This window comes from Coenobita brevimanus, chromosome 96 (assembly GCF_032717465.1).
Source record: "Coenobita brevimanus isolate Jiangsu-jjx chromosome 96, ASM3271746v2, whole genome shotgun sequence".
Lineage (NCBI taxonomy): Eukaryota > Metazoa > Arthropoda > Malacostraca > Decapoda > Coenobitidae > Coenobita > Coenobita brevimanus.
Window position 1 is genome coordinate 15,347,044 of NC_137049.1, and position 25,251 is coordinate 15,372,294.

Sequence of the window (25,251 nt, forward strand, 5' to 3'; positions counted from 1 at the left end):
TTTCAACACTAAGAAATGCTTTAGATATAAATGTCCCATCCTGTATTTCATGTAGCGCCTTCCATCACCACAACTTTATATTTCAACACTAAGAAATGCTGTAGATATAAATGTCCCATCCTGTATTTCATGTAGCGCCTTCCATCACCACATCCAACAGGAAGTGTGTGCCAAGTTTTGACATGAGACCTTTTGCAATCAGAATATTCGTTAACTTCAGCCCAACCTCGTCTATAGCCACACAGTCAGGCATCTAACCACGGAACCTTGCATCCAACCACACGTCTAACCACACTACTGATCATTTTAGAACACAAGCACGCATCTGACAACACAACTACATACCTGATCACAACACCACACATCAAACCACGGAAACAAGCATCTAACCACATAACTACTTACCTGCTGACAAAACCACACGTCAAACCACACAAACATCTGACTACACAGCTACTTACCTGCTCACAACACCACACAAGCACACATCTAAACACACAACTATTTTTGTTGGGCTGGAGTGTGAACACTTGCTGTTGCATAGTATAAATATCACTCGATCAAGTAACATCGTTTCAGCCAGGTGATCGCTGGTTGTACAATGAGCGTTGATGCTGTTCGCAGTTTTTCCAAAGGTAAATAGTTCTTGAGAGTAGTTTATGTCGTATTGAATTCCTTCTTATGCCGTAAAAAAGAAATAATAATAAATAATAATAATAATAAGGCAAGGACATACGTGAAAAGTTGCCGGATATTATTTTCAAAAGCATCGTGCAGTGTTTCAAAATGTGACGTCTGAAGTGTCATATATTTCCTTAATAGACAGAAAATATCGTATTGTTTCTTTATTTAACTGACTCGGTGTTATAACAACGTACAAAATATGTAAAATATATACACAACTAACCCGTGATGCATGTTTAAATAGACCCGCGGTGGCAATATGAGTCGCTGCGCCGCGCATGTCCAACAGATCAAGAGTACCAATATTTCGGACGGTCTAATAAATCAAGGATGATTATTGCTTCCACTGTACTCCAGCAGATTAGTCGCTTAGGCATGAAGAAATTATATAACACTGTTAGTAAACCCAATGTGTAGTAATTAACTAGTACTAGGCGTGACTGATTTACAGACGCTTAGAAAGTTTACGGTGTGGTTTTTGACGCCCTGGCACGGGATGGTTGTCACCCCTGCTTTTCCCGTCATCGGCAGGATCTCGCTGCCAGCATGCCACGCTGCGGCTGCCAGTCTTGAGTTCAGTGCCGTGGGGGTTGTGGTGGGGTAGTGAAGTATTATGATTTTTTATTTTTTTTCTGTGCGTTCGTGTGATCTTCGAAACTACAAGTGATTGGATGTTTGTGGCCTGGTGGTGGTGTCCGTCTCGAGGTGTACAGGAGACAGGTGGAGGCTGGGTCAAGCGAAGGGTCAGGTGGTAGACTGATCGGCTTCCCCCTACGCCATCAACAAGGAAGGTCAGCCATTTTTATCATTCGTCCATGTTCTGGGTGGCATTGGAGGCGTTACAGCACTTGTTCATATGATGATTCATTTCGCGTATATCATGTAAGCGTCCTGTTTTATGCCATTTATGTAGTTTGATTTGCTAGTACCTTTGCAAGAAACTCTACCATAGATGATACCAGCCAGAATGTCTCAGTACTAGAACTTGATTCTCCCGAAATTGCCCCACTTAAAATACAGACAAGATTCGTAAAATCCATCCTAGACAATTTACCAACCAACAAAGCTCCAGGCCCAGATGGAATTCCGCCAATTGTTTTGAAAAAGTGTTCCCCTGAACTTGCCTCTGTCCTAGCCAAATTATTCAGACTATGCATACGTACTTCTTTATTCCCAAATTCATGGAAAGAAGCCAATATCCACCCAGTTCCGAAGAAATGAAGTTCGTCTGACCCCTCCAATTACAGACCAATAGCTGTCACATCTTCTCTTGGTAAGGTATTTGAAACTTTAATTAATAAGCATCTTGTTAAACATCTTGAATCCAACAACTTAATTAGTGATAGACAATACGGTTTTCGCCACGAAAGATCCACCATTGACATACTCAATCTCTTAACTCATACCATCCATCAATCAATTGATCTTTTTGGAGAAACTCATGCAGTAGCTCTTGATATCTCTAAAGCTTTCGACAGAGTATGGCACCGTTCCCTGCTGTCCAAACTCCCTTGCTATGGACTAACGTCTTTTGTTCCTTTGATTTCGTCTTATCTTAGTGACAGGAAAATAAGAGTAAAAGTAGATGATGTATATTCGAATTTCCACTCAACGCCGATGTGCCGCAGGGATCAGTTCTGGCGCCAACCCTATTTCTGGTTCATATTAATGATCTCTTATCTGTCACTCACAATCTCGTTCACTCATATGCAGATGACTCAACACTACATAGTTCATTCACACTCAGACATCCATTTACAAAGTCTAATATCTCTACCTCTCAACTCAGTACAGCCATCTCCATAAATCAAGATCTAGCTACAATCAGTGAATGGGGACAAAACAACCTTGTCTCTTTTAATGCTAGTAAAACTAAATATATACAGTTTACTAATAGACAGATATTGCCAGATTCGTACATTACCTTCAGTGCTGCTAATATTCCCATCTCCAAAAGTATTGAAATTCTTGGTGTCTCACTTAACAGTGCCCTCAGCTGGACCTCTCATGTCAGATCACTTGCTAAAACCGCCTCAAAGAAACTTGGATTATTGTACAGAGTCCGTAACTTCTTCGCCGATGAGCAGTTAGCTATACTTTATAAGAGTCATGTGCGCTTTCAGCTTGAATATTGCTCACCCTTGTGGAATGGTTGTGGAGAGGTTGCATTAAGACAACTAGACAAAATTCAGAATAAAGCTGTTAGAATCATTAACAACCGTGCCATTACATATAAACTACCTCCCCTGCAAGTAAGAAGGAATGTTGCCTCCCTTGCATTATTTTACAGATATTTTTTTGGCAAATGCTCAGACGAAGTTGCGTCCATGGTGCCACCTCTCCATGCCTTCCCTTGTGCTACACGGGCATCTGGTAGCGCTCATGACTGGAATGTCACTCAACCATATTGCAGAACTCCTGCCTATCAGAATTCTTTCATTCCCCGAACTGCATCTCTCTGGAATTCGCTTCCCCAGAGTTGTTTTCCTCCAAATTTCAACCCACAACTGTTCAAGTCTAACTGTTACAGATATTTTATGAACAGAGGACACCAGTAATCTGGTGTATGGATTTTTTTTTTTCCCCATTTGTTTTTCCTTCCTCCGTTCTGTTATAAAAAAAAAATATATATCTGCCAATCAAATCTATCTGTGTATGTCCATCCATCTATCTATCTATCGTTATCACCACCAGCACCACCATAGTTACAAGATATCTAGGCTACAATATTATCACCACAAGCAACAAGAGAGGCAGGAGGCGAGATGCAGTAAGGTGGAGCGGCCTGGCACTCTACTACACCTGTACCCAGTTCACACCTTCACCCTTCCTACCAGATCTCGCCTTTTCTTGCTATTTTTCACCCATTTCTATTTACATACTGTATTTTTTTTGTTCTTGCTCTTATCCTATCTCGTCTTTCTTGCTCATTTTCGTGGCATTAGTATGTTGTCCAATTTACGTTGCTTCTCAGGATGCCATGACTCACTCTGAACTGAATACAATCGTTTGGCGGCAGCTGGAATACAATACTGGAAAGTAAAATAGACACAGTATTATATACAGACAGAATGGCTGAGAGAAACAGAGTAAGAGAAAGTATCATGAGTATATTACGTAAGGTATTATAAAGTATATGATGAAAATAGGTATAATTAAAAGAATATGATAAATAAAAAGAATGATAGTAGTAGCTTAATATTTGTATCCCCAGCCTTAACATGACCCTGGTGGACTGCTGTGGTGAATATTTTGTCTGATATACAGTACGACACTACGACTACAATTCATGGTAAGAAGTGGAATATTAATATAGGGAAAAACTGCTTTACCTGTAGATGAACAGTCTAATAAACTACAGCAGCAGTGCAAGGAGTATGGCTACACTACAAACTTGTCAGGATAAATATTTGTATAGTCAATAAATAATGGCGTGTGTTTAATGCAATGGAATATACTACAGCAACAGTGGTTAGTGCAAGAACTATAGATACATTACAAACCTGGCTGGGATAAATATTTGTAGACTCTAGTCAATAAGTAATGGCGTGTGTTTATTTCCAGGTTGACGTGTATCCTGACGACAGTCACACGAGTACAGTCAGCCTCGTCTTTCGCGGTACTCCACTTTGCCGGCTCCGGTTTTTCCTGTGTGAGTGAACCATCATAAATGTACAAGTTTAAACTGTATTTTGGCAGAATTTAGCAAAGTGTGTTGGTAAATCATCTCAAAATACACTTTAAAGAAGTATATAGTAATGTCTGGTGATGTTTCGGGCCACTACAAAGGTTTTTAGGCCATTACATAGTAAATTATGGCTGTGGCAGACATTTTATAAAGCTTTCATTACTTAGCGGAAATTAGTTTCTCGTGGGTGTGCATGTAACGTAACCCCCATAAAACACAAGGCCTTACCCTACTTATCTGTGTGTGGTCTTATTTTAACAGCTGTAGATTACAGATTTCGTACTGTACAGTATTTCATTTCTGTCTCTCCTAATGAAACCTTTTTTTTATTATTATTATTATTATTTTCAACGAACACGGTGTTCTTCTTTCTCCTGCCTTGTGGTCGGAGGGTGTGGTGGGCAAGGGAACGTCTTTTCCTGTTCTATACTTTTCTCTTTTTCCCCAACAGATAACCTGGATAGAAGCCAGTAGGCCTCCTGTTATCTGTTCTTTCTATGTAGTACTATATTTTAATCTATAGTTATAACCACCACCACCACAACCACCACCACCACCATCATCATGGTAACTCAGCACAACCACCACTGGCTGCATTAGATCAAAGCCACCACTATATAACGCCATCACAAGCTAGGACAGAGGTAGGACACAAGATGCAGTAAGGTGGAGCGGCCTGGCACACTACTACACCTGTACCCAGGCCAACTCTTTGGTCTGACCGTCTACTTTTATTCCTTCTCTTCTCTTTCACATTTTACTTCATTTCTCTTTATTTTGCACATTTCTCACTTTCTTTCTCCTTGTCTTTCTTTCGCCCTTTATTTCTTTCTTTTTCCTTTGTTTTCACTATAGTACAGCATCACAAGCTACGAGAGGTCGCTGCAACGAAGCCATCGACGTCCAACTGTAGGTGCTGCCTCATTTGCTGATCATCATCACCATTACATGCACAAAAGTCATCATCACCACCACCATAATCATCATCAGTACATGCGTAAAGGTCGACATCACCATCATAATCATCATTACCTGCACAAAGGTCATCACCACCACCGTAATCACCATCATCATCATTACCTGCACAAAGGTCATCATCACCACCGTAATCATCATCATCATTATCATCATCATCGTTAGCTGCACAAAGGTCATCATCATCACCGTAATCATCATCATCATCCTTTCCCCCCTACTATATAAGCGATGGGCACTGTGTTGGATCCAGAACTTAAAAGGAAGAGGGAAAACCAGGAGATTATTATACTCTTATAAAAGCTGTTCAGTAACACACACACACACACACACACACACACACACACACACACACACTGATACCTGTTATTCAGTAAACCCTCTTCACAAACCATACCAACACTCAAACAACTGTTATTCAGTGACTCATTCACTAAGTACTGTTAACACACACACAATTTTTAATTGCTGATTTACAATATTCACCAACACCCACACAATTACTATTAAGTGATTCACATATATTCACCAAACACCAACACCCACACAATTACTATTCACTGATTCACATATATTCACCAAACACCGACACCCACACAATTACTATTCACTAATTCACATATTCACCAAACACCGACACCCACACAATTACTATTCACTGATTCACATATATTCACCAAACACCAACACCCACACAATTACTATTCACTGATTCACATATATTCACCAAACACCGACACCCACACAATTACTATTCACTAATTCACATATATTCACCAAACACCGACACCCACACAATTACTATTCACTGATTCACATATATTCACCAAACACCAACACCCACACAATTACTATTCACTGATTCACATATATTCACCAAACACCAACACCCACACAATTACTATTCACTGATTCACATATATTCACCAAACACCAACACCCACACAATTACTATTCACTGATTCACATATATTCACCAAACACCAACACCCACACCAGCTCACGTCTGTTCTGCCTCCGAACACTTGCATAAACCATTGTCTTTTTTCGCCTCTCATTTGTTAGGAATCTGTTATGGTTTGTGTACAGTTGCGGACAAAAATATTGATCCACCTGCTTTATATTTATCTGAACCCCAGTGATTTGATCTTTCAAGTCTAACTAGCTTTTCAGAATATTATACGGTATACATCCATCCGTCTGTCAATCATCCAATCTTGCTTTGGCCCATAAGGAGCGTAGGAGCCGGGGCTAGGCAAGTTGGTCCTGACATTTAAGATGAGAGTGACCAGCCTTACTCCTCCTTGAGTGGCTTTACGTGAGCAGTTAACCCCAACCATCCCTTGGATATAAACCTTCACCGGCTCAATCCGATTGGAGCGCCGTAATTACCCACTAAATCATCAGGCGCCAGAATTTGGTTATGTGGTTACCACCCAGCATAGTAAATGGTTTCCTGGTGAACAGGAAACCATTTGACTTGTCTCTCAGTGTAGAGTCATCCACAGGCAGAAGGAAGAAAGAATGAAGGAAAGACAGGAGAGGGAGTGTAAAGTCACCCGTAGGCAGAAGGACGAGGAAAGAAAGACAGCAGGGGATGGAAGGAAAGACGGATGGAGGAGAGGAAAGGGCAGACACCCGAAAGCAGCACTACGTTGAGTGGATTGTGAGCGTCCCCCCCCACACACACAAAAGCAACATCATCATACCAGCATGCATCCTAAATTTTGCTATTTATATGTGTATGTTAATGTTCTTTACTTGTCGTATGTTGTGTTGTTATAGTGATTGCATGATGGTGGGTGTCAGTCTGGGTCATTTATGAGGCAGAAGGGGAAAAAGTGCGACTTTTGGAAAGCGGCCAGACAATTGTGCAAGCATACATGCAAACATTGTTTGAATACTGCGGTTTTAAGTTCCGCAGTAAATGTCAAGTCTGTGATTACTATATTACTTGCGATTGGAGTGTACTGTGTTGCAGCCAAGTTATAATCATTTTAAGAATAAAATTAATATATGACAATGATGACGACAAAAATCAGCTTAACCCTTTCACTGCTCTGCTTCCTGTAACTTTCCATGCTCACTCTGTCATGTGGTCATGGATTTTTCAGTCTTTGAATTTTGCCATTAATGGTATAAAGTGTTCATTAGGGTCAGATATTAGTTTTGACAACAAAGCTCTAATTGCCCAACATAAATCCTATTATCAACCAGGATGGTTTATTACAACTGGCTATTTTCATTTGTTTGACTACAAGGCTCCAGGTAGATGAGACTTTTGTACTGTATTTGAAAAGCTGATTTTTCTGCTGAAAGGTACAAGGTACAGAAGATATGATAAACAGGATCAGTTGTACACAGCGGTGTTTGTATTTCGGTGATAATTTTCTCTACAATATATGTTCCTCTTATTTCCAAATTTTATCAAAGTTAAGCAAATACTCAGCAGTTATGAAAAAAAAAAAAAATCCTTTCAGTAACAAAACTGTATGAAGAGGAATGTACCTGTACCTACATTGTGTAAAAGAAAAGTTTAGGTACGTGTACCAGATGAGAGTTACACTGTCAAAATATTCCTTTCAGTACCAAAACTGTATCAAGAGGAATGTTCCTGTATTTACATTTTGTAGAAGAAAAGTTGAGGTATGTGTAACAAAAGAGAGACAAACTGCGTATAAATAATAATAATAAGAAGAAGGGGGAGGAGGAGGAGAAGATGAAGCAGCAGCACAGTATATCACGACAAACGTCCTGCTATAGTCACAGGTACAGCTGTACTGAGGTAGTAAATGCCCGGGTACATACCAGGCCACCCACGTCATACACGTTTAATAATTGTTCAACTGAAAATTTGAGCGATATTATCAGCTACAAATGTACGGTTAAAAAAAATATCTTGCAGTATGGTTGCGATGATGTCCAAACTGTTCGATATAGCGTGTGAATTCTGTTTGTCTGTCTGTCTGTCTATAGCCAGACATCTTAATACCTCAAGGGATGGCCACAAACAAATCGCCTCCATGCCACCCTGTCCCCTGCCATTTCGCTGCCATCTCCCCAACTTAAACCCCCCTTCTCTCCTGTACAATCCCTCTCTATTCCATCGCTTCAAATCATCCTCGGTCTCCTCCTCCCTCTCCCCCCTCCACCTTACCCACACACTCTCAAGAAGATTACTTATCATCTGAATTTGCTGTGATAATAAAAACTGGAGATTTGTCCCAGGCAGGTGATGTATGTGGTGTTTGTGGGAAAAAAAAAAAAAAAAAAATTGCCAGCGTTGTGAATAAGCATTAGGTATTTTCCAGTATCCGTCGTCCATGGTGTCAAATTACTTCGTGCTGAGTGTGCACCCATACTTTTGTGATCGACTGTACCTGGTATTTGTTCTTCCAATAGGATTATCATTAGTAAAATATCAGTACTGAATACTATACCCTGTTTACTTTAACTTGGCCTAAATTTACCATCTATCCATCATGAATGCTGAGCTGTGGTAAGAGACTAACACTTGGATATGATGCTAGTCACGAAAAAGTGCTGTGGAAGGAATGTAGAGCCGTCGTATTGTCTTATCCTGCCAGTGAGCTACGGGAAACATGCTTCATAAGGACGAACCTCTGGGCCAAGTTGAGGTGAATGAACTATAGGGACGATGGCATCCAGGTGATCGATGCTTCTGTACATACTCGCTTAAAGTCGGCCTTCGGGGGCCTCCGCTCGATGTCAAAAGGCCAGAAATGAGTCATAACTCGGGAACCGTTGCCCGACTGGACTGGAAATTGTTTTATTCTCCAAGTTAGGGCATTTTAACGGTACCTTGCTCTAACACAACTTGCGCTACGTTGCGCCGTTTTTGCTGTGTTACGGTAACAAACAAACCAACAAACATGCATAAATCGGATCATAATATAGTTTGGTAAGCGGGTGCGTGTTAATCGTTTACACCCGAGGACACAAGATTTGTTTTATCCTTGATGCAAGCAGACGATTTCAGTCAACTAAGGAGATGCTGTAAGTGGTGAAGGAGATAATGAAGCTTATATCTAACCCCTCCATTAGAAAAGGTCGCTGCTGTGCTGAGTAAACTTGTCTAGAGAGAGGGAACAGGAAATGAGCCAGGGCGTTGGTTGATCTGGTGACCTGCGTCGCCCCATGAAACCATCAAAGAGCGGGCAGAGTACTGGCCTTGGTGAGCAAAGCAGTGGGTGGGACGGACTGGAGTGTTGGTGGGCGGTGGGGCTGGGGCAGGAGAGTGTACCCTGTGGAAATGGCTGTGGCAGGATTACTGGTTGCAGTGCAGCCAAGATTAATGCCAAAGATTCCTGCAAAAATGAAAAACGAGGGGGGGGGGGATAAAGAAACGGGCGTGGGAGATGAAGTTGGTGGGATGAGGTAGAACTGTGGGGGTGGGGGTGGGGAGAGGCCAAGACAATATACATAATGGCCGTTTTGGTATTAATATTTTGACAGCAGTGATGGATTATTTCCAAATGCTCTTCATAAACAGGAGCTAAAAAAAAAAAAAAATTGTTCTCATTTCAGTAGCGTGTTGAGAAGCAGGTAAAAACCCCTGCTTTTTTTTAATGCAAGAAAGAAGGAACCAAAGGCCGGAGCCCGCAAACTGTTCCTTCAAAGAAAAAACAAAAACAATACAAAAGAGAGCCAAATTCGAGACCAGTTCATTTCGAGATGTGTGGCCACACTGCGTTTGAAAGACTGGAGGTCATAGAAAGTAGGAAATACAGACAGAGGGAGACAGTTCCAGTGTTGACCTATTGCATAAATGAAGGACTGAGAGTAACGGTTAACTCTTGGATTAGAGAGTTGGACAGAAAAGGGATGACAGTTTTCTGCTACTGTAGACGGGTGCTACGCACCCGTCGTAGAGGTGGAGGGATGCAAGCAGACAGTTCAGAGAAGCAGTGACCATTGAAGTAGCGATAATAAAGAGATGAAGAGGCAACAGCGCGGCGAACAGAGATTGAAGGGAGCCAGTAAGAGGATGAGAGCTGATGAGACGAAAAGCCTTTGACTCCACCCTGTTGAGAAGAGCTGTATATGGGAAGCCTCCCCACACATGAGAGTTGTACTCTAAACAGGGGTGAATAAAACCCGTGTTTAGAGTTAACAACTGTGCAGGGGTAAAGAAGGTACGGAGTCGGCTTAGCACACCCAATTTCTTGGAAGCAGATTTTACAAGAGATGCAATATGATCTTTCCAAGATAAGTCCCGAGTGAATGAAACCCCAAGCATGTTCAAGGATGATGCAGGATTGAGCTGGATATTATTAAACATTAGTAGGTACTCCTCTGGAAGATTGTGTCGGGTTGATAGGTGTAACGACGAGTTTTTGATGTATTAAAAACAACAAGATTACTTTTACCCCAGTAAGAGATACGAGCCAAGTCAGACATTAGGTTTGCCATTGCCTCATCCCTTGTTTGTTGAAGTAACTGTTGAGATGGAAGTTGCGGGAGCCGAATGGAAAGGTGAAGGGTGGAATCATCAGCGTACGAGTGGATAGGGTTAGATGTACAGCTTAGAATAAAATAAAAGGAAGAGAGTTGGTGATAGGACAGAGCCCTGAAGAACACCACTGTTGATAGATCTAGGAGAAGAACGATGGCCTTCTACAACAGCGGCTGTTGAACGACCAGAAAGGAAGCTATAGATGAAGGCACAGGTAGAAGGATAGAAACCGTAAGGGGGCAGTTTGGAAATTAAAGATTTATTCCAGACTTGATCAAAAGCCTTTGAGATGTCAAGCGCAATGGCAAAGCTTTCGCCAAAGTCCAGAAAGAGGATGACCAGGAGTCTGAAAGGTAGGTGAGAAGATCGCCAGTGGAGCGTCACTGACAGAACCCATACTGATGATCAGAAAGAAAGTTATGATAGGAAAGATGATTTAAAAGTTTTCTGTTAAGAATTGACTCGAAAACTTTTGAGATACAGGATGTTAAAACAACTGGACGATCGTTAGAGGGTTGGAAATGGTCACCCTTCTTTAGGACTGGCTGAAAGAGCAAACTTCCAGCAAGAAGGAAAGGTACAAGTTGAAAGACAAAGGCGAAAGAGTTTACCTAGAGAGGGTGTAAGCACAGAAGCACAGTTCTTGAGGACAACAGGAGGGACTCCATTAGGCCCATATGCCGTGTTAGTATTGAGGCCAGTGATGGCAGAAAATTTTAATGCCAGCCATGAGGAAGTCTGAGGGGGGGGAAGTGATGAAAGAAGAACAGCACCAGAATCGTCTAAGGTGGAATTGGAGGAGAAAGTCTGAGCGAAGAGATCTGTTTTATCAGTAGAAGAAATAGCTACAGAGCCATCAGAACAGAGAAGGGGAGGGGAGGATGATGAGGTAAAGTTGTTAGAAAGGTTTTTGGCAAGGTATCAGAAGGAGCGGGAAGAATTCGATTTGTAGCGTTGAGATCATTATTTTTAGCAGAGCAAAGAACAACTTTGGCATGATTCTGGGAAGAAACATAAACAAGATATGATTTGGAGATGGTTTGGCTCTGGTACCTTTTATAGGCCCTCTCCCTGTTGCGGACAGCATTAGAACAAGCGCGATTAAACCAAGGCTTTCTTGCATTAGTCAAAGGATGTGAGAGGGGAATGTATGCTTCCATTCCCGAGAGAATTATTTCATTGTGAAAGGGAAACTGTATGCTTGTTGTGTAAAAAATGTGATACTGAGATAAACATGGGAAGTAAAGGATTAGGATGTCTGGAAATTTGAGCCTGCTGTCTCTCCCAGTTTATAATTAATGTTTGGGCTTCTCTTGTTTCAGCATGAGCAACTGTTGCTCATTTCCTATTCTGTCCCTTACTTAACCCCTTCTGTTTTCCAATTTCTCCCCCTAGGACAAACAGTTTTGGAAGATACAGCTGTTCTTCCCACACAACAACCCACCAGCAGTTGTTGAGACTAAGATCAAGCCTTACAAGACCTACACCCTTCAGCGAGCATACAGAGGAGAGTCCTACTTCTGGGGTCTCCTTCCTCAGCAGGGCGATACATTCCTTTTCCACTTTGAGCCTCCTGTCACACTAAAAGGGTGAGTGTTATTGCTGTTCTGGCATATCTGGCCTTATTCTGAAACTTGTCCCTCATACATTCTGTTTTATGCCCAGTAAAAACAGTTTCATGTATCTGGGGTCCAATGGATATCACAGTGAGTAAATTCCTTACACACAATTGAATTCATTAAGTTGGTACCACAGACCTTATAGCATGCTGTATTTTGCTAGTTTATGAAATTCTGAGGACAAGCAAATCCTCTTTATACGATGAACTGGCTTGCATTTAAATGTTTAAATGATGAAAAAGTTAGGGCCTTTTTTTATATAGAATTCTCACTCATACAGTCATTATGATCCCCATACGAAAACTCGCTGATCAATAAACGATTGTTGTTTTTGCCCTTATGATCACCCCACATTCAAGTCGAAAGTCATTTGTTTGTTCCAAGATGATCCTTGTGCTCATCTCTATTGAGTGTGTTAGTGATGGAACAATAGTGTGGTGTTGCAGTTCAGACAGCAAGTAAAGTGCAGTGAAGTGAAGTAACTACTAGCTTAGGTGAGTTGGAAGGTTGCTTTTAATTTTATTTTTAGTGGTAAGCTGCAAGTGACTTGCAGTCAAGTGGAATAAGTAACAGTTTAGTTGAGACACAAACTTGTTTGTAGACTTTTTTGGATGGGTGACACCTGGCCTAAAGCATATCTCCATTGAGCCCATTTTATGATTGATTTGATATGCAATAAATTATTATGTGATGAATGCATCCTCGTCATAAAACGAGGGCTTTCTGTAGTAAAAAATACCAAGGTTAATACAGTATTTGCAATGACATCTCGATGCAACCCATATATCAAGAGTGCTTTGTCTCGTGTCTGATGTTAAGTATGACAAAGGGCTTAGGGCCATTTCGTGGGCTGTAGAGAGAGGTAAAATTACAATATGTGTAATGTTGTCAGTGTGAAAGAATCATATACAGTAGTGTGAAACTGTATACCAGATATGTCACTGATTAGATGATGGGCTGTCAATAGAGTATGATGTGTTACAGTATTGTATTAAACATGCCCATTTATAAAAAAAGCAGTGTTATGAGTTACACAAACTATAAAAGGTAATAACCATGCATAACAGTAAATGGCTGTAGTTATGCCCATACTGTACTGTATTCAGACAGACAGACTGACATAGCAGGATCTGATTATCTAGTTCTGTCTGCCTGTATCAACTGTATATGTATCTATCTGCCTGTCTGTCTGTTTCTACCTGTATCTGTCTGTCATTACTGTATGTACGGTACTGTATATGGTAAAACCTTATCAGGTTAAAAAACACTTGTTGCTCTCTTCCCATTACACCAGTTATCTGTTCCGAAGTGGTAACGTAGAGCATCCTTCTGACCGGCTTTACAATACCAGTGTAGAGGTGGAGCCTGTTAGGCCGCCAGCCAAGCCATCTCCCAGACTCAAGCCCACAAAAGATGGCTTCTTCATTGTTGGTAGGTTTGGGCCCTTGTTACCTATCATGGTTGGTCATAGTAATAGTAGTAGTAGTAGTTGCAACCCCAGACTCCGGACAGCAGGCTGAAGTTCCCTTTTTGTAGTCCATCATCATTCTTTTGGAGGATAGGGAGGGGAGTAAGGGGCATATGTTGGGAATTCTGTCTGCTAGAGGACTAAATCACGAGACTCATAATTTAAGATGCTGTTCATTATGAACCTGGTGATTTTCTTCTTCTTTAAGGTGGTAGATATAAAATACAAAGTAACTTTAGTGGTTTTCAGAGGTAACTGGTACTTTGTTAGTGTTTCTTTTAGATGGTGTTGCTGCTAGTGACTGCCCAAGACTCTCTTAATTTTTTAGTCCAAGAGGTCTGTTGTTATATTATTCCCTTGAATCTGTTGATGTATATTGATTTCATTTTTTGTGTCCCCAGGCAGGCTTATTCAGTTTAGAAGATACAGTAGTCTTCAGCCTGCTGGAGTTACAGAAAATTGTCATCAACCTCTTTACCAATAGAGGACTTCTTAAGTTGAATAAATTAATCTACTAGCAGCAAGACTTGAATGAAAATGACATCCCCTGGCTGAATGAGGTTACTTGTCAATTTCAAAAATGAAGTCAGAATAATACCTTTTTTAGTAGAAGCAAAGAAGAGGCCACCTAAAAACTCCAACAGAGGTTACAGTTAGCATCTACGCTCTCCCAGTTTACTACTTTCTAAAACCTTCTCCCATGCAGTACAGTTATAGTAGGACTCGCCTAAGTTTGCGGCTGTGGTGTGGCCCGCACCTGTGTACAATGGTGCCATGTTTCCCCAACTTGCGATCTGAAACGGAAGCTATTTATGTACAAGGCAACACAAATACGATAAATTCAGATGAATAAAACTTACACTTGTGTATTTTGATGGATGAATCAACAGTAATCTTATTATGCATAAAATATTTATACAGTAACACAGAAACATGGCATACATATTGTACAGTTCATAATGAACAGCACTTTTAATGTTTTTTAGCGTAGTTTTAGGGTGGGTAAAAATATTACAGTTATGGATATAAGAGAATGAGCCTGAAAAATGAAGAAATATGCCAATATCCAAAGTAAAAGAAATAATTCATATAATTCTTGTGAGTGGCAACACTGACACACCCAGTCTGGCCTAAGGTAAAGTACGTACCCCTCCGTAAGACCCAAGCATAGCTTGTACAGGTGTTGCTAGGGAAAAATGCTCACATGTACTGGCTTTTACCGTAATTTTAAGGGTGAAGAATAATCACATTTATAACATAAGCTAATATGTAGGACAAAATAGTAAGCATATGCCAATACTGAAGTAAAAAAAAAAACATTATTCACTCGTGAGCGGCAACACTTCCACACCCAGTCGGTGGCCTTTATCTCAGGGGTGGTGTGGAAATGATGTCAAATTTACAATATATACAATATTATGTAAAAGAAAATATCCAAAATGTCTCTTGCAATAAAAGAGAGAGAGAGAGAGGCAGGCAGGAGAGGGGCAAGGTTGAATGTATTGTCGGCATGACGGGGTGGTGGTGGTGGAGGCATTGTCAGGCTGAGAGAGAGATGGAGGAAGGGGAAAGAGAATGAATGAATGAAAATCAATCGTGGTACTGCAGTAACGGGTCATCTGTCGCCGTATACAAAAAATGATAAATACAGTATCACTAAATATAACAAAACCAAATTAACAAATGAAAGCACAATTATAAACAACTTATAAAAGAATCAAAAGTACTCAGGGTGGCTCACATCTCGCGCCAGGAGAGAGAGAGAGAGAGATAACGGTATAGAAAACGTGGCAACACTGTACACAGGTGCGGGCCACACCTCAGCCGCAAACTTAGGCGAGTCCTACTATAGTCCTCTTCATTTTCTCCTATGTGGTTCAGTTAGTCCTTTTTACTTTCCCCAGTGCAGTACAACTAGTCCTCTTGATATGCCAGTTATTGATTGAAAAATATTACTGTATAACTTTTTCCATCCAACTGTCTGTCTGTCTATCTATCTATTGCCAGACACCTCAATCCCATATAGGGTGGCCACAAACAAATCGCCTCCATGTTGCCTCATCCAATGCCACTTCACTGCCCCGCTCCCAGCTCACACCCGCCTCTCTCATATACCTCTCCACTCCATCCCTCCTTCTCATCCTTGGCCTCCCCCTCTCTCTCCCCCCCTCCACCTCACTTGCATACACTCTCCTCGTTGGTCTCTTGCTCTCCATCCTCTCCACATGGCCAGACTACCTCAGTATATTTCTCCTAACACTTACTGTCACATCCACATCCACACCACAGTGCTCCTTCACATCCTCATTTGTTAGTCTGTCTCTTCATTTCACTCCACATGCTCCACATGCCCCTTTCAGATAACTCACTTCCACTGCAGTCACTCTTGACTTGTGTCCTTCCAACAAGGTTTAAGCTTCACTTCCATATGTTAGAGTTGGTATCACGATACTGTCATGCAGTGACTTTTTTACTTCTATGCTCACTTCCCTGTTCCTTATCACTGTTTTCAAAGAACCAGCAACCTTTCTTCCCTGTTGTACCCTTTCAGGCACTTCACCCTCTAAACTTTCATCCTTACTCATCACACTACCCAAGTACTTAAACACACTCATATTTTCCATTTCCTCCTCATCCAGCCTCACTGCACATTCAGTGACTTCACTTCTCTCAAAGACCATAACTTTACTCTTCCCTACATTCACCTTTAGGTTTCTTTTCTTACACACACTTCCAAACTCATTCCTCAAACCTTGCAGTTCCCATTCGTCTTCACCTAACAATATGGTATCATTTGCAAATAACAGTACTGGGAGTTTCCAAACACTGCCCTCTCTTATTAGGGTCACTCCATCATCCACTGTTCTATCTTATATCTCCTTTATAACCCCATCCATATACAGATTGAACAACCATGAGGACATGACACATCCCTGTTTCAATCCAGCATTCAGATAGAAAAATTCACTCAGTTTACCATCCACAAGCACTGCAGCCTTAGCACTCTCATATGTACTCTTCGTGGCATTCAGCAATTTCCCATTTACTTCATATATCCTTAATACTTTCCACATTCGTTGTCTATCCACCCTGTCATATGCTTTCTCCAAATACATACAACGGGTGCTAGAAATTGTGAGAAGCTGGCAAATAAGCTTAATGGGCAGCAATGGAACTGTAGTTGACAACTTTTCTGTAAATCACTGTAGACTTTATTGCAAATAAAGGACAAACAGATATCAAGAACAAAGATTATGAACCTGCAGGTGAGTTTGATGACATGGGTATAGCAGAGGGCAATATAGCAGAGGGCCTAGGGGACATCAAGACACTGCGGTTGACTGTCCACATGGAAAGCGACAACTGGGCCATTCTTAGTGAGGTAAGGTGCCTAGAAGGAGAGGGAGAAGGACAGTTTATTAATTTAAGTATAATACTGTATGGAAACAGAGCTTTCAGTTGAAATATGACACCTTTTGCTAGTTGTCCTATAAACTGTTGCAAAGAAAGTAAAGTATTTTTGTTAGTTGTTGACATTTTTATGCCACCTTTACAATTCAGACTACAGTTCAGTATACAGTATATGGTACATTTACATTGTCTAGGATACTTTTTTTTCCTTGCAAAGTTAGAGGTGGAATAATGATTTATTTTTAATAAAGAAAACTGAACATCTGTATTATGTTATTTTCTCCACAGATTAACATAGAAACAGCTGATCCGAGGTGACCCCACGCTGCCTGGCATTCACCCACTGTGCCCTGCTACTCGTCACATCACCACTCCTCTCCCACAACACTCTCTCTTCCATTATTTGATGCAGACCCCATCCAGTCCCCTCCCTCGCAGTCCCACCTCTGCCCTCTGGTTCATATAATTCTCCTGAACTTTCTGTCCCATTTAAAAACTCAGACCACATCATAATATTCTGTTCCTCACTGTCCAGTTTTTACCCTCTAGTCCCTATCCTTCTCCTGAGCAAGCAGTTGTGACCTATTATCCTTCTCTTGTTTCTCCTTTAATTCTCTACAGTATCTCCTTTATGCTCAACCATTTCTCACTTTCCCAGAGACATATACTGTACTCATTTCCTGGTATCTTTCCCTGCTTCTCTCCAAACCGCATCGACATTCTGATGACTCACTTGTTAGCTTAATCATACTATCTCCCAATAAGTTTACTTGGTTTAGAGAATGGGTTTTGAATAAGAGAGATTAGGAACTGGCTTCACTAACTCCTTCACAGTCAGGTATCCTCTCTACCTTGACTAAAATATTTTAACTAACTTGAGTAAGATGGAAAAATATGTGTCGATCTATAGCCCGTATGTTTTCACATGAATGAGTTGGGCCATTCCCACAACTTTAAGACTAAGTCACAGTAGCATGAAATTTGATGAGTCATGGTTACAAGGTAGAATAAGTCTCCTTGGTTACTAGTCAAATCAGTCCACAGTCTAACAACACTTGGCCTCCAACTGAGGTGAAAAAGATTAGGGATCTTTTTCAAGTTAAATCAGTGCGCTGTAAGTGAAATGGTTAGCACCCTTGTAATGCCAACAGTCATTCCCCCATTCTTTCTGATCCCCTCAGTTCTCATCATCTGTCTCCTTACCCCTGATCACCCCAAATGTCTCACCTCTTTTATTAACCCCTTCAGTCTAGAGATTTTTTTTTTTTTTTTTTTTTTAAATCTCCAAATGATTTCAGTCACCTCAGGATAAACGGTTCAAACTGGAGGATTTAAGTATTGCCTTCATTAACCCTTTTGTTAATAAAGATCCTTCCTAAGATGAAAGTAATTGTTTGGAGATAACCAGCATAAGATGAAAACTGTATCATCATAGTAAAGGGGATCAAAGAGAGTTTTATATCACAGGGTTTGAAGTAATGATTGAAATTACAGAGTGTGACAAAGTTTATGAAGTTCTTTGTATGATATTGCATTCATGTAGATGTGGTCTGGTCTGTTTAAGTGTCACAGTTTGTCTGTAAGGGCACCATCACCATTAATATTTTATGAAGGTTATAAGGGTGGTAATATGGTCAGTGGTCAGCTGGCTGGGAAAATGTATGCTGCGGTGACCAGTCTGTGATTTTTGCAGTTTCTTGTCATTTGTGGCGAAATGTGGTTACAGTTACAGTCATTTGTCATATACAATAGTGCAGTAAGTTTGTTTGGGTGTGTTGTTTATTCTCATATTCAGATACAGTGTATACTCAAATTAGGCCTCGTATGATTACTGTATACAGTATATAAAGACATGAGGAGGTCCATTTGTGAATAAATGGAGTAAGTGCTTGTATCGTTGTCATCATCATCATCATCATCATCGTTGTGGTCCTCCTCCTCATCATCATACCAACTGTAGCTGGTGCCTAAAAAATTAAATGAGGGCTGATACTTAAATGAAGATAATTCACAATTGTAGGAGAAATTTCACACTGTTTACTAAGTGAAATAGACTACACAGATCATTCACACTTTATTCAAGCCTTCTGATTCCAAATTTTTGTTAATAATGTCATCAGATAGATTCACTGACTCAGTCAGAGTTTGCTTGTAGATAGTACCTCTCACATATACCTAGATTGGGCTTTGTATCAGGGATACAATGCCACAGTAAGTTCATGTTAAATGCTGCCTTTATTTTGATGCTTCTTTTGATGTTAATTTCACAGTAATTTTTAGAAAAATTGTATATTGAAGCTCCATTACTACCTAGAAAGTCAGTTTACTAGTTTCCACCACTTTGTAATACCATGTGTGTGGAAAAAGGTGTGATGTTCTTCATGCATGGGTTACACTTCTGCAAACCTCCCACTCGCACCACCAGGCATTTGGTGTGGATGCATTCTTATAATGTGGACTGCCTGTACATGACTCATAACTCCTGTGCTGTGGCATTTGAGCCAAACATCACACAGTCAGTACAATGTCAGATGGTCATGAATGTTCGCAGATCTCAGCATAAAGGGTCATATTCTAAATGACTGAAGAGGCATCATGGCACCTCATCCTTAGCAATTCTTTAAATTAAGCTTTAAAATTTGCTAACATGTTATTTATGTCATTTTAAAAATGACAAAGTTTGCATCAGTAATATACAAGTGGATATTTAGGTGTAATGTGCAGAATATATCACTGGGTTAGATGTTATGGTCTCCAAAACCACTTAGAATATTACCCAATAATCCAGGCTGAGTATTAACTGTCCTAATTTGATGTTCAGTTTTTCTCAGTAGAAATTATAAGATACTGCAGGGAAAGGTGCAAAATAAGGGTGAGTACTAAAAAAAAAAAAAAAAATGCTGAGGCTTACATTACCATCCGCATAGACCTCCTGTATTAACTGCATTAGCAAATATTTTAGTAGCCACATTGGGCAATAAAAGCAGCTCTTTATTTATTGAATTCAGTTCGATCTCTCTCTGCATTCGATCTCTAGAACCAGTTCAGCACACACAGAACAGTACGATGTGTAACATGATGATGAATTAGGTTATAGTGAGTTATGATTCCTTCACAATTAGAATGTAAAATACAAGATTCCAGTATGAATTAATTGACATGCAGTGTTTCTTAAATATCAGAAGTACAGCACTGATTTTTTTTATTATCAATGTTTCAGTATTTAAACTGTGATGTTTCCATATTGATGTGCAAGAGTAATGTTCCAACTTCAGAAATGGATGCCATTGGTGCTCATTAAATGTTGTAGGGAAATCCATTGCAGTATGTGTTCATGTTAGTGCTCAGGTAGTCAGTAAAGTCATCAGTTAGTACCTATAAGTGGTTTGGGGAGGGTTGGCAAAAGTGACTGAGGAAAAGATGAACTTAAATAATTGACCACCATCTGTTTTTGTTGTTATTTATAGCCTGATAAATTACACTCAGGGACAGAAGTTTACCTAGTATTTCACCTCTTCTTCTTATTTTCCATTACGGCTGATATTCTTCTGGTAAGAGAGGCTTGATATATTTCTCCCTCCATAGATAATTCTCATTGATGTGATGAAGGAGGAACTTGACAGGCATGTTGTCAATATGAAGTAGATGCAGTGGAACAGTAGGTGAATTTTTGTCCCTGACTATATATATATATACTGTAAGCTGGCAGTGAGTGAATGCCTGTCTGTGATACCGTATTTTGCCAGTGTGCCGTTTGTTCCATATTTATGAGTGTTCAGCTGAATGACATTCCTTTCATTTTCATCTTGCCACTTAACAGAATACTTTATGCAGTTTTGAAGTAATATCTTGTAGTGAAAGGGTTAATGGAGGTCAGATTCAGCCCCTCCATGTCAAAGAGTGTCTCCTTAGCTGCATAAAGTCATCTGGAGATAGCAAGGATATTATGAAAATGCTGAAGGGGTTAAGGTGCAAGCTACATATTGTTAGTCAGGTTTGGTAAGTCATGAGTCACAGACATGAATCAACATGGCACTAGAGTATGAAAATAAGATATATTAGAATTATCTTTTTTGTGTGTGTCTGAAAATGGAGACAGTTATTGGATCTCAGGTTACAGATTGAGTGGATGAGAATACTAACTCACTGCAGCTTTTAAATACAACAGATTTTTAAACACATCATTTTGATGACATACTCTGTACCCATCTCTTGCTACTGTCTGATGGGTTTATTCATTTAGGGTAAGACCTTATGTAGTGAAGGAATTAATGGAATTTATTTGTATCTGATCCATTAGCTTATATCTCTCCTAAGTTGAATAGAATTGCTTGATGGTTGGAAGAATAAAGTTTTGTATGCATCACCAAATGAAAAAGGTGAAACTCATGGCTTTGTAATATCATATGAATTAGGTCATTGTCACTGTACTTCATCTCAGTACAGATTGTACTAATCTCATCTCCCAACTACCAGTGCCTGGCCTATAACTGATGAGAAATTATTGTTAGCTTACTTAGCGTGGAAGCATGGTGCAAGGAAATGTGAAAATCCTGTGGCTTGTGGACAATCAGTATTCTCAACCCTGTGTGGTGATCAGTGGACTTCAGTGGGGCAGTTCCCATAGTTTTGCATTTATAGATAGCTTCAGGTTTCCAGCAACATTGTGGTGTTGTTTTTGTTGATATTTGACTGCATGGTTTTCTTTACAGGTGACATGCAGTGGAATCTAGGTAACTCTGAAACTACTGAACAAAGCTATTTCATTTGAAGATGCTGCTGGAAACCTGAAGTCTGCCTGTAAATATAAAACTGGGGAGGACTGTGCCAAGATCCTGTCTAACCTTAAAAATCACAATGCCAGTCTCAGAGAGCTAGTTGCCTTAGATGGGTGTTTGTTTTACTGCATGAGATATACCATTTCTAAAACTGTAACATGGTTTGAGGTTATATATTTATTCATCATAATACCATTTGAATTATCACATATTGTATAACTCATGTCTCAGCATTTTCTCAGAGGCTTTATCACTTATCACCAGAAGGGTCAAACACAGATTCTCCTATGAGGAAAATTCTATTATATGTATATATTTTCTCTGCTAAGCCTTGTCAAGCAGGGAAGAACGGGCTAAAAGTCAAATCTGGACTCAAGATCATAAAACAAATTCATTGCTTAATTCAGAAGGTCCTCTAGTATCAGAACCGTGGCCATTTGTATAAGGTTTGTTGTAAGAGAACAAGATTTGTGCCAATTGTAGAGTAAGAGCTTGTATTAAGGCACCTTTTTTAATGCTCTATCAGTAGTGGTGGTTGCAACCGCGGGCTCATCTGGATGTGAACCTGGTGGACTGGAGGCTGAAGTTGCACATTCCTGCAGCTCACCATTCTCCATTCAGGGGACAGGGAGGGACTTTATGGAAGTTTACATAACATGGTATTTGGAGTTGTCTGGCTATATTGATGCCATCATGTGAAGGCATCCTTCACCAGCCTCTTTCGATGCTGTTTCTGCATTTAACACATTCAGTATGATGACATACTTTTGAGTTTATTCTTACTACTACCAAATCCTTTTATTCAGAATTGGAGAGACTTTTTGATGTGGAGAAGTTAGAAAAAAGATTCATTGGTCCCCACACCACAAGAGGTCTCCTAGGGTTCAGTAAAATTGTCTGAAGGCAGCACAGATAAGTAATAAACCCATTGTCAGACTGATGGGTTTAGGGCCACAATAAATTACAGAAGAATTGCCAATTGAAGTTCCATTATTATATATAAAGCTAATTTGCCAGTTTTCCCCCAAATTACAGTATTGGGTGTATGGAGAATATTTTGATTTTTTAGAATACATCCTGTGCTTATAATAATGCTTGCTTGGACCAATCCTCACTGTGTTGGGACGTTTTCCAAAATATGTAATGTTTTTCCATACAACTGGTACTTAAGTAGTGTGAACGGCAAATCAGCTTTAAAAATTGTAATGGGACATCAGTTCTGTAATATACTGTGGAGTTTACCCTCTTCAGTCTGGTGATATACTTTTGGTTTTGTTGTAGCCACCACCAGATGGCTTTATTCAGCATTAGGCAAGCATGCAGGCAGGGAAAGGTGTAATGAAGGCTGCGTCTAACCCGTTCATTTGAGTCAGTCCCTGCTTAGCCAAATAATAATAATCTCCAAATGTATAGTAAGAATGAGGAAAAATAATAGCCGAGCATAATCAGTATAAAGAAAAGTATTAAAGAAGGTGGTTTATAACAAGGACTACATGTACTGTGAATTCTCATGCAAAGTACTAATCCATCGTGTTGAAAGATGGTAGATGCATTTGTAGCAGAGTTTGATTTGTAGTTTTGAGTCCGGGTAGTCAAGGTGTACAAAGTCAGAGATATACAGATTTATATTTTGTAGTTATGTAGCTCAAATAGGATGGATTATTTATGAGAGATACAAGGCAGTATTCTTGTCAATTTAGGAGGCTTTTTAACATCTCTTAGCGATTTATTTTGTATATTACACATTGCTATGGACTCGTCTGTCATTTATGTCTTTTTAGATATTGACATAGATTGCATAAATAACAAACAAGAAGTCATTAATGTGCCTTGTACAGAATTAAACTGGTAAAAAAAGAGATAGTAGGGAGCTTTCTCAGCTGATGAGTATACGAGCCAGTGATTTAGCCCTTCAAGCTTATGATGTATATTATGTCTCATTATTGGTATCACCAGATGATTTTATTTGGCTGTAGAAAGACTTTTTGAATTGGAGAATTAAGATGTAGCATTCATCAACCCCTTCTTTATCGGAGGTCTGTTCTAAGTTAAACAGAATCATCTGGAAGTAGCAAGAATGAGCTAAATATTACATCACTGGGTACAAGGGGTTACTGGGTTATTTATGTGAGGTATCAACACACCTGCCATAATGATATAAGCTGTGAGAAATATTACACAATGTTCCTCATCACTTCAGCAGACTTTTTGATGCATTTTGTTCTTTGTATCTGCAGATAGTTCATTTATCATTCATTACATCATCACTTGTGTTCATAGGGTCATATTTTCAGTGTCATGGGAGATTTTGTAGCTCTTCTTCCTCTGCTATAAGTTTTGCAAATTACACCTATACATGCTTTTGTATGTTATTTATGGCTAACTTTTTCATTAGGGATAAATTTTACATATATGTCCTTTTATGTTCTTCATTCTGTTTATATCATTCTGTTATTGACAGATAAAGATAACGACTCTTTGGCTATGGGAAGTTTCTGAGTTGAATAAATCATCTTTTGTGAGCTTCAATAACATAGCCTTTTATTCTCAACTAAATCCTTAATAATGAAACCTTATAATAGTTTTGGTCCCTTTTACTACTCTCCAGAGTACTGAAATTGTCTGTGTTACCCAGAATACAGAGCATGGTAACAGAAAGTAATTTTGCGGTCTGAGGGTTAAGGTGCAACAGTTAAAATTACTTGGTGAGGAAGAGGTGTTACAAAAATCCCGTGTTAATGACCCTTAGTGTCACCTTGCCATATGGTGTGGCTTTGTTCATCTGAGGTTGTTAATCCCTTCACTCCGATACTGCCTTTCTTATTTGTGGTACTTCAAGATGCCTTTATTTAGCTTGGGAAATGCCTCATACTGAAGGAGTTAATGAAAGCTACATCATTCTCCTCAAGTCCATGAAAATTTGGGAACTGGTGGAGTTGTATGTAGATTTCAGTGACCCTGTCATTATTGCGGGTCTGTTTTACTCTGAATAAATTTGAAGGTAGCAAGAACGAAATAAGAATTGGTCACTTGGATCGGAGGGGTTAAATACCGTGCAGTACTGTACAGTATCATCACTTATAAGTTGTAAAGCCTATTAAATTTTGTTTAGTGATGAATTAGCAAACATGCTGTATGTCTGTGTTTTGTAC

General features: G+C 39.8%; 1 protein-coding gene across 1 annotated transcript in view; it reads left to right on the forward strand.

Moving 5' to 3' along the window:
* The window catches only part of LOC145413469 (alpha-1,3-mannosyl-glycoprotein 4-beta-N-acetylglucosaminyltransferase A-like), a 49,140-nt gene that overhangs the window by 23,031 nt on the left and 858 nt on the right, over nt 1–25,251 (forward strand). Inside the window, exons 2-4 of the mRNA XM_080283167.1 lie at nt 12,219–12,412; nt 13,737–13,873; nt 17,120–17,292. Of these exons, the coding sequence (XP_080139293.1) occupies nt 12,219–12,412; nt 13,737–13,873; nt 17,120–17,292 (504 nt within the window). The remainder of the gene's footprint in view (nt 1–12,218; nt 12,413–13,736; nt 13,874–17,119; nt 17,293–25,251) is intronic.